Raw genomic sequence first — 10,845 nt, forward strand, 5'->3', positions numbered from 1 at the left:
AAGTTTCAAAGACAATAATAAATAAAATTAAACGTTCCCTTGACCATAAGAATACATTTTATCTGCTAAATAAATAAATAAATAAATAAATAAATAAATAAATAAATAAATAAATTATATATATATTTGATAAAGATGTAATCTGAAAACTTAACAGCAAAAGAATCATCTTAAATTATGCACATTCTGAAACACAGATAGTAAAAAACCAGTACTGTATCCTATGTCACTTTCCATTAACTTTTAATAATGATACTATTCTTAGTAAAAATATATTTCATGATGATGATGATGATGATGACTGTTGTTCTAAGGGGCCTAACATCTAGATACTGGCCCCTAAACAACCCATGTCATGTATGAGGCACTGGAAAATTCAGAGGCAAACTCAACAAATGTACTGTATGTTTTTCAGGCAAACTCAACGAACGAGGATTTATAAATGTTATGGAATTTTATCGGACATGAAGTCCGACTCGTTAGCTGAAGGGTCAACGTACTGGCCTTCGGTTCAGAGGGTCCCAGGTTAGATTCCCGGCCGGGTCGGGGATTTTAACCTTCATTGGTTAATTCCAATGGCCCGGGGGCTGGGTGTTTGTGTTGTCCCCAACATCCCTGCAACTCACACACCATACATAACACTATCCTCCACCACATTAACACGCAGTTACCTCCACATGGCAGACGCCGCCCTCCCTCATCAGAAGGTCTGCCTTACAAGGGCTGCACTCTGCGATAAATAGCCACACGAAATTATTATTATTATTATTATTATTATTATTATTATTATTATTATTATTATTATTATTATTATTATTATTATCATCAGATATGAATATTTATTCAAAAAAGGTATAACTGAATTATTTTCAGTTTTCTGTATTGTACATTTTAAAATATTTTCAAGGACTGAATGATTCTACTGAACCTACAACACAGGGGTTCTTCACCCAAAATCTTCTTCTGTTACAAAAATCAAATCATGATACTTATTCGCCCTCAATTATGTCAGTATCTCAGTTATTATTCTCTTGTTCTTGTTCCTGTGTTACCCGAGTTTGGATGTTGATGATGATGATGACAACAAAACACCGTACTTGCTCCAGAGTAAAGGGACCTGCTGAATTTACTTGCATATATCCATTTTTATTTTTTTATTTTACAAGTTGCTCTATGTCACACCAACACAGATCGGTCTTATGGTGATAATGGGATAGGAAGGAAGTGGCTGTGACCTTAATTAAGGTACAGCCCCACCATTTGCCTGGTGTAAAAAAGGGAAACCACGGAAAACCATCTTCAAGGCTGCCAACAGCGGGGTTCAAACCCACTATCTCCCAAATGCAAGCTCACAGCTCAGTGATCCTAACTACACAACTTTCAATCAATCAATCAAAGGTAAAAGGTATATCAATTGGACAGTTATACAAGTTTTGTATCCACATCCATTATTGTTGTTAAGGTACTCTCTGTCTTTGTGCAACCTGCAACTGTTGCAGGAAGATTGTATAATAATAATAAATTCATTTTCAAGACAGAATTGTTCACAGTTGTAATTTATGGCCTTTCCTTTCTTGAAGTTTAACTAGTGTTTTAATCCCAAATTGCTACCGAGGGGAAAGAGATAGGTGCATCGGAAACACAGAGACGGTTATGTAAACAATCTATTGAGTTTGTCCTTTGTACTCAAACAAACCATTCTTTGGCTTTTTTTATATTGCTTAACTTATCAAAAGGAAAGAAGTGTAAATTCAATAATACTGACAGGCATGACTATTCTGCATGACTCATACTATTTTTAAATAAATAAGAATTTTCTTTGTCCATTGTTGAGTTATCTCTTTATCTTTGCAGCACCTCATATGGTCGTATAGGTATAACAGATAAATGAAGAAATAATTCCTAAACAAGACATGAAATTACAAATTAAAGGAAAAGCAGGCTAAAGAATACTTAAATAACAATAGATGTACCTAGATCAGGGCTGCTCATATGGTACACATAGATATGTGGTAGGTGACTGCTGTGCCAATCTGAAATCTACAGTGGAACTGCGGTCCCTACATCGAAATCTGGGCAGGGGAAAGGGGAAGATGGATGGTTGGGGCTGCAGCAGGTAGAGAGAGCACACACAGTTTGTTTATGGTAAGATAATTAACAAAAAGCCTAATTCAGTACATCACTGAACTGAACTGTGACCCGTGTTCGATGTATAGTCATTTTCTCTAAACGTAACAGATGTGCCAGAACATTTGCAACTAGAACTCCTGAATTTGCAGTGTAATACTCAGCAACGGGGCATATTTCACGCAGAGAAGAGTTTGCCTGCATCTTATTGTACTTTACCCTAACTAAACATTCCTCAACTTCATGTTTGGGTCCACTCATATACATGAACGGTTTTTCTCTGTCCTAAGAATACAAAACCAAGACTATGGTCAGGTTTGACAAACACAAATTTGAAAAACATTTTAAGGCTTCCTATCATCATCACCACAATATTGTTCTTGATATCAAGGCATCACTACAATACGATGAAGTCAGAAATGAAGAAAAAAAAAGGTGCTAGGTCATACTTGTAATATTCAAAATTCATCTTAACACAAAAGACTACATCTATAGTTGATTGGGGACCATACACTGCTACACACCTATTGTTGCGGCCACCAAATTAGGCGGGTCAGAGGAATTACACTGTTGCCAAGGTTATGTAGCAACTGGCGAAGAAATGTCTAACTGAACACATCATTTCGGAGCGCGAGGCAAGTTGTTCTCTCTCAAGCTCCTGATGTTACTTCATATAATGTTTCAAACCAAATTATACTACAAGCTTCAGAAAAGACTGCTGATTTCAGTGGTATAACTATTTTCCATATAAACCACTTCAACTATTAAAAATAAAATCGTGAACGTGTAAATTTAAATCCGAAGAATCATGTATTGAAAATTGCAGTAAGCGGCCAAGTTTTTATTTCTTCAGCCAATAAAATTTTGTCTGCGGGGAAAATGTAAAAAAAACTGCCTAACTTATATTTTTTATCTGAAACATATTTCCGTGAGTTTTGTAGTTTTCCTGGAAAATGGCCTGGAAAGCGATCATGTAAATGTTGCTGGCTGAGGCAGTTCAGGGCGCGTGCGCCAGCACAGGCTGCAGGACGCCGTAAATACTTTTGGATTACATATTAATCTGTGTCAGTTTTATTACATTATAACTTCAAATATTTGAATACTATATATTGTACTGAGTAATATGGAAAAAGAACTACTTTAAAGAATAGGTTAAAATTAATTTACAATGAATTAAGAATCGGTTTCTAGCTTCAAGGCAGTCTAAGATTTCTTAGTCACTGTCATCACACATCTCACTATCTGTCGAGTCGTCATTTACTTTAGTCCCTTACTATTTCATTGTCCCAATCGTCTGTCTGAAGATTTTCCACGCGATTGAAGCACTTTTCCCAATCTGCAGCAGTCACACGGTCGATGGCTTCTGACGTGAATTTTTCTACGTCCTTTAATTTTGAATATCTTGGTCCTCTCTGCTACTTCTCTCTTGACTTGAGCCCAAATCAATTCACATTCACTATCCATTTTCACTGCACTTACAATGCGAGCTCAACAGCTGCATGACAGGGAATGACTCGGGTAAGGTGGCCTGGAGCGGATGGGCTTCAACTAGACAGCACTGCACGATCAGCGTTGCCAATCCGTGCTCGGAGGTAAGCGACTCTTGACCATCTGTTGCTTTGCCGTTCTCATATCTAACGACAGCGCAGTTTTCCTCACCCGCCTAAGTTGGTGGCCGCGACAATAGCGTACAATGAGACTTGTGGGAGTACGGTTGCCAGGTTTTTGAAATGCCAATAAGGGACAGGTCATGACACACTATTACGTTATAGCTTAGATTAGGTCGAACATTGTGGTACCGGTAGTAGAAATCTAATTCAGCAGCAATGGCGTTATTGTTACCATTTCCCTTCTTAAACATAATTTTTGTTATTTTTAGAGGCTGTGTTGATTTGCTTCAGAAATCTTTTATGTAGTATGGTCAAAATTTGTTGCTTTAAGTCACTTTCACTTCCATCTCCAATTGAAAAAATCCTATTAAAAGTAACAAATCTTGCCTTAAAACAATTATTCTCAACGGGCACAATTCAGTTATACTGATCTTCCCATTCTTTTCAAATAAATGGAAATTCTTTCCTTTGCTTTGCTTTCAATGAATCACACATTATAACAACACTAGTATTATATAAACAGAACTCTCTTACTGTCAACATCACCCAACCACAGCACAACATAAACTACCAGCTTTAACAATTTCTGCTAAAAAGCATTTGAAAATGAAAGAATGCAGGTTTTCGTTAATTGTTGCGGTGACATGAACCAGATGCCTCTATGTCTCGCTCCCACTGACTCACACGCTTGCGCTCACTCGCCTACTACATGTTTTGACCGTAGTGCAGAATTGCTAGATGAAGAGCAATGAACTTCAATGCAGAATCAGTAAATGCTACTTTAAATAGATCGTTTTAACCACGGCAGAAGTTAGTTGTTTAAATATGGGAAAAAAGGTTTGCTGTTAAAACAGGGAGGTATGGTACTTCAGACTTTCAATACGGGACATCTGGGAACCCAAGGTGGGAGAGAGTTTGGCAAGGAGCGGTGGTGCATGACGCATTTCCAACACAAGCGCACTGCCGTGATGCACAGTGAGTTCCCTGATCGAGATATGGGTAAATGATGATGTTAAAGAGGACTATGTTTTTCATGAACCAGCTTCATCTGGATAAGGAAAGAAAATCTTGATGAATATGATGATTGATGTAATTGCTAACGGCTTAACCCGGGAGTGGTCGCTATATGAGATTTTGTCTCACATTATTTTTTATTGTGATATTACTTCACAGTGATGAAAGGGAGGTGGCTGTTCCCTCGTCTAGCTGAGTTTATAACTTTCGTGAGTAGAGCGATTCACATTTGAAGGGTAATCACCCCCTCCCCTAGTCAGAACAAAGGTTCCTATGTGTCCGTGCGCGCTGTGTGAGAGTTTCTCTCATCGCGCGACTAATGACGTTGGTGTTATTTTGAAGTGGAGCAGGAAACTTACTTACTCCTGTTGTACGCGTTAGTATTTGTATTATGAGCACTTCTTGTTTTTGAAAATGTTATTGTGTTCAGAAACCTTGCTTTGTACGTAAATAATACTAGATATAATGCATGGGTGAGATTTTGTTTTTTACAACTTCAGGACGGAAGTTACTTTTATGTACATTCAATATGTTATTTTAAGTAGTAATTTGTGTCTTTGATAAACATTTAATCATATCTGGCTCCATGACTAAATGGTTAGCGTGCTGGCCTTTGGTCACAGAAGTCCCGGGTTCAATTCCCGGCGGGGTTGGGAATTTTAACCTTAATAGGTTAATTTCGCTGACACAGGGGCAGGGTGTATGTGTTGTCTTCATCATCATTTCATCCTCATCATGACGTGCAGGTCGCCTATGGGTGTCAAACCAAAAGACCTGCATCTCGCGTCGAACTTGTCCTCGGACACTCCCGGCACTAAAAGCCATACACCATCTCTCTCTCTCTCTCTCTCACAGCTAATCATTTCATTTTTATCTAAAATATATAAGGTAGAACTTGCGTTCATTTCAGTTGTAAATTTCAGACTTACGCCTCACAAAACTGTGAATTAAGTCACATTTATTTTAATGTGAGAGAAAGTCTCGCGCGACCACTCACGGGTTAAGGCAAATATTAACCCATTTATGGCTGGGCATGATTAAAAAGAGTGCACTGATTACCAGGTGGTATGGTGAAAAAGACCATGGTGTATTTTGTCACAAAGATTCTGATATGATTTTCTTCCAAGATGTTGAGAAAACTATCCCCCCACCCCCTCACCTTTTTTTTTGTGCAGGAAATGAAAAAAAATTATGAACAAAAGACTAATTCAAAACACATTCTAGGTTTAATCTGTACATCGTCACTGTTGATAAACTTTGTCATAATTGGTATTTGTTCCTGTATTGACTTGTCTAAAGCAAAACTATATTAAATAGTAGAGTAGCCCATTTGCAAAACCAGCTATGTGCATAAAATAAAGAAATTGAGATAATGGTATCCCATGTTGCTTTATGATACTGGCTTCTAATTTAGCTATGTTTCAGGTTCCAAAACAAGTTATAATAGGTTTAAATTTGACATAAAAAATGGCAAACGGTTGCAAAACCTGCTACATGCATGGCATGTACGGATGCAAAGCCTGCTAAATTCACAGGCCAATGTTTGCGTTTACAAAACCTGCTATGTGTCTGTTAACTAACATGGCTGTCCTTCAAGTAGAGTTTCAAAACCTGCTATTTTTCTCTCCGTATGAAGAGTACTGCATTCCTCTTTATCAAAGAAAATAATGATAAAACGCTTGTTTCTATTGTAGATAGTTAAGTGAGCTGTACTGCATAGTGTAGGGATTCAGATGTGAAATTCTGCTTGCAATTGTTTCCCTTGCTCGCCAATTTATTTGAGTTCATTGTTGTGGATGCAGCCTTCAAGCTGACGGAATCGTAATATGTCTAGGAGAAGATGCTCCTGCTGAGAATTGGAAAGCATATTCAGATGACATTCTTTAAAACCATGGACGATGGCATTTCCAATTTCAGAAAGCAAAAAGATTAACAGTCGCAAGAAACAAAAGCAATAAATTTCTCCTAGAACGAGGAGAACCCTTCTACAATTCTGACATTGGTGAATCAAAACGTTTGTGTGGAAAAGGGAAGAATTTTAAGATTGCTCACATCCCTGATATCCCAACAGGTGGTGTTGTGAAATTGGCTATGATCAAGGATATTAAGAGACTTCTCGATCTTCACTTTGGGGAAGCATGAGGCAGTAATCCAGATTTGGAATTCTTTGCAGAACAGAACCTGATACTCAAAGTTTGAATGAAGATGCAGATGATGATCATGGTGATGACACTTTGGACTTTGAACTAATGGAAGCTGATGAAACAGACACAGCCTAAATCCCTTATCTGGTTGTACTTTGATAGTATAATAACACACACACACACAGAACTATTCTAAAATTGTGTATGTCCTTTACATTGTAATATACTCCATTCTACTCAACATGGCCTTCAATTAAGTGTATATGCCTTATATATTGTATCATACTCAATACATAATTCCAGGCATCAAAAGTGTGTGATTAAACTCCACCACTACAATAACTGTAGCTGGTTTTGCAAACTAAGGCACAATCAATATGGCTGCCACTGGAGTTGCAAAACCTGCTACGTGAACAACACAGTTGCAAAACCTGGTATATGCAAATGAAATATATTAATAACTTGTTTTCTACTCACCACATATTTCAGAACGTTGGTACACATATTACAATCATATTTACCTATACTTTAGAAAAACAATCAGCCCTCTACCACATTTCCGTTTCGTTTTATTAGTTTTTCCTGATTTCTCACAAATTGCTTATCATGCATGTAGCTGATTTTGCAAATGGACTACTCAGTATATGCTTGGTCCACTTTGTCAATACAATTTTTTATTGAAAATAATTTATTCAAACTAGCATTTAATCATTTAAGGAAGAAGAGAAAAATAGATGAAGACTTGAAGATCTTAAATTTATTTAGGAAGTGATTTGCATTCAACATCATCTAAATATTAACATTTTCCTAATATACCACTAACATTTGTTTATTCATTGATATGGTGAATTATAATATTTAAATTTAAGTATTTAAAATATTAAAATTTTAGGCTAAACAAAAGAAAGTGTTATACTGGTTTTTTCTTTGATATTTGTAAGTAAGTTAAGACTTTAATAATCACTGATGTAGGGAATGTATTGTGTCTGTTAGGTCATCAGCCCAGAGGCTGGTTGGATCCTCAAATAGCACCACCAAAGGCTATGCAATTATATGGAAAACACGTTTGAATAAATGATTTTTAATTATAAAAGTGTATTGACAAGGTGAACGAAGCATATACTATTTTAAAATAGTTTTTAATTGCTTCATATACAGCCAGACGATCTTTTTCACAAGGATAGGCATGGATGATATATCAACTGGTCCTATACCAGTAAGGATTACAAGAGTTTTGAAGAAAGTACTGGTCTTTTACATAATCAATAAAAATGAAAATAATTCATTCTTTCTTACACTCGCGATCAGTGATGCCAGCGTGCATCTCCATAAACTGGCCATAAATTAGTCTTTCTTCTTGGACTTTGCTCTAAATTTCTGCACTGCTAAACTGACTAATGTCTTCTCTTCATATGCCCAAGCTCCTAATACAGTAATAAATGTGAAACCACCTATGAGTAAATGAATAAATTTATGTCTGTCAAATAAATAAATATCTGATATGGCTGTAATACATCCAGCAACAAAGAGAGTGACGAGGAAGTACGGTCCTGGAAGAAGACCATTCCAAGGTTTATAATCAGTATCCTTATAACGAAGATGAATAAACCACATACTGTGTAAAATTCTTGCACTCATATTGCAACAATTGGCAAGAATAAAGCCAACACCACCCATGAGAGTGGTAAATACCCAAGATATACATAAAAATGATACTGAAAGAATTGCCATTAAGTAATTGAATCTATCTAACTGTGCAGTATTCATTGTGGCATTAGCATAGCATTCGGTGATACCATTCACTGCCAGAAGTAAAACAGCCAAGCAATGGACCCGCATCAATAATGGCCCAGGCCCATCGATGAGCTTTTCACCACCATACAAGAATAACAGCAGCTTAGAATATGACAGTCCAAATGTTAAAATAACTAACCCTATACAACATATACATCTCAACAGTTGATAAAGAACATTTGCAGATTCAGAAATATGTTTTGGATTCTGTTCTTTAATTGGTGTATCTCTAGTTATCATCTGTGAGAAATAAAAATAGGCAGAGTCCTCAATCGGTCTAAATATAAAGCGAGCAGCTAAAGAACCAAGATTATTCACAATATCATAAACACCTTGTTCGTAAAATGTAAGAACTGAAAACAATGTCATTACATATCTTTCTCCTTCTGTTAAAATCTGTTTCAAAATGCCTTGTTTGAAAAAGCTCCAAGTTAAGTTTACCAAACTGTAGTTAACAGGAGGTTCATTTTCTATTCTGGATGGTAAGAAGTCTGCTAAAGATGAAAATGGAAATTCTTCTTCAAAGTCAATTGATTCCCTTCGATCATAGTTAGGTTTACTAGGTTTGTTGGGTGAAAGACTACTGGTACCATCCTTTACTTTCCCACTTTCATTCCTTAAATTTTTTATATAAAAGTAGAAATAAATATAATAACCACAAAGGTAGACAAGGGCAGCCAGGATCTGAGCAACTGAAAATGCTACAACAGCTTCATTAGGTTGATACAGTATCAAGGGAACAAATGTGAATGTTCGTACAAGGATATAAATGGTATCCATCACAACTTTTAGCCTTACAAAAAGAAAGGCTTGGGCAGCAAGATATAATGGTTCACAAAACATTTCAATAATGCAGCTAACACAAATAGCCCATACACCGAGGGTGTAGTGTTCTGTTATACTAGTGCTTGGCGCAACCAAAACATACAGCCAAATATACCCAAAAAATACGCTCAATATAGAACACAAGGGAACCATTAACCATAGTAAGTTAATCACTTGAGGCCAATTATGCTCTGATGTCTTGCTTAAACAGGCTCTTCTAAATGCTTCACGACTGAGGAATAAGATGGTAGATTCAAGCAGAAGTAGTCGAACATTCATGACTCCAACCACAGCCTGTGAGACATGACGCAAGACAAACGCATTGAGGATGAATGTCACGCATCGAAATAAAACTTGGAATACAATGTTGAAAGATGCGTTCTGAAGGCTGCTTTTCAGATAATTTTTCCCCATGACTGAATCTTGATGATCAACTCAAATATCTGACAATCTATTTTATGTCAACTGTTCCAGATTACAACTAGAATCGTCACGTTTCCACTAACACTGATTCGAATTCACATTCACTGTTTATTTACAGAACCTAAAATTCTGTAGAACTCCACATCATTTCAAGTCCACATGTTTATCTCCATACGGCAAATTAATCGGCTATGACGACTTGCCAACAACGTAAACCTAGTTTTTACTGGTCACAAGTTTTTTAATATTTCTCATCTTAAAAGTAATACTTGAGCGAAGCATTTGAAATATCTTACTCTGTCCTAAATACGTTTTTATTATTATTACTTAATTATGAAATCTATTATTTTAACGCTAAACATGCATTTACATATACGCACAGTGATATAATTGTTGGTCACATTGACGTTAGTCCTTTGTTTTCACTTTCCCAGCTGTTTATTCAGCTGATTTGTTGTCATGGACGTCAATGCAAATTGCATTTCCCCCTAGAATATTGAGTAGCTTAGTTTCTTAACGTCTTTCGTTGACGACTGACTACTTAAACATTTTTATTTGTCCATAGCGTTTTTTCTGTGATATTAAAGTGCTACATGTATAAAATTACAGGATTTATAGTTCAACTGATACTGTTATTTGAGGTATTATCTTATCATTCATTTTAAAGAGCTTTTTGTTTCGGTGGTTGGAAGAATTAAAATTGAAATAAACATCTGTTAAACAATTTCGAAATCTACGAACACTATTATCGTAAAAATGTATTTGCATAGTTGCTAGGTTTTTTTTTTTTTTATGTTGAGGTTATGACACCGATATTGACGTTTTAACAAATTAACTAAGCTGCATCATTTAACATGTACAGTTCATATCAGAGAAAAGAAAGGGGTAATATCGGTAAAACTTGCTTT

General features: G+C 36.2%; 1 protein-coding gene across 1 annotated transcript; it reads right to left on the minus strand.

Annotated features, from left to right (window-relative positions):
• Positions 1-8,239: 8,239 nt before the first annotated feature.
• LOC136883296 (man(5)GlcNAc(2)-PP-dolichol translocation protein RFT1) lies at positions 8,240-10,090 on the minus strand. Its single transcript, XM_067155531.2, has one exon. It carries the CDS (start codon positions 9,926-9,928, stop codon positions 8,240-8,242), a length of 1,689 nt encoding a protein of 562 aa, XP_067011632.2. The 5' UTR covers positions 9,929-10,090.
• Between the last annotated feature and the right edge of the window lie 755 nt (positions 10,091-10,845).

This window comes from Anabrus simplex, chromosome 11 (genome assembly GCF_040414725.1).
Source record: "Anabrus simplex isolate iqAnaSimp1 chromosome 11, ASM4041472v1, whole genome shotgun sequence".
Taxonomy (NCBI): Eukaryota; Metazoa; Arthropoda; class Insecta; order Orthoptera; family Tettigoniidae; genus Anabrus; species Anabrus simplex.

What these genes read in the sequence shown, in the direction of transcription:
- LOC136883296 (XM_067155531.2), bottom strand. Translation starts at nt 9,928, where the DNA reads ATGGGGAAAAATTATCTGAAAAGCAGCCTTCAGAACGCATCTTTCAAC.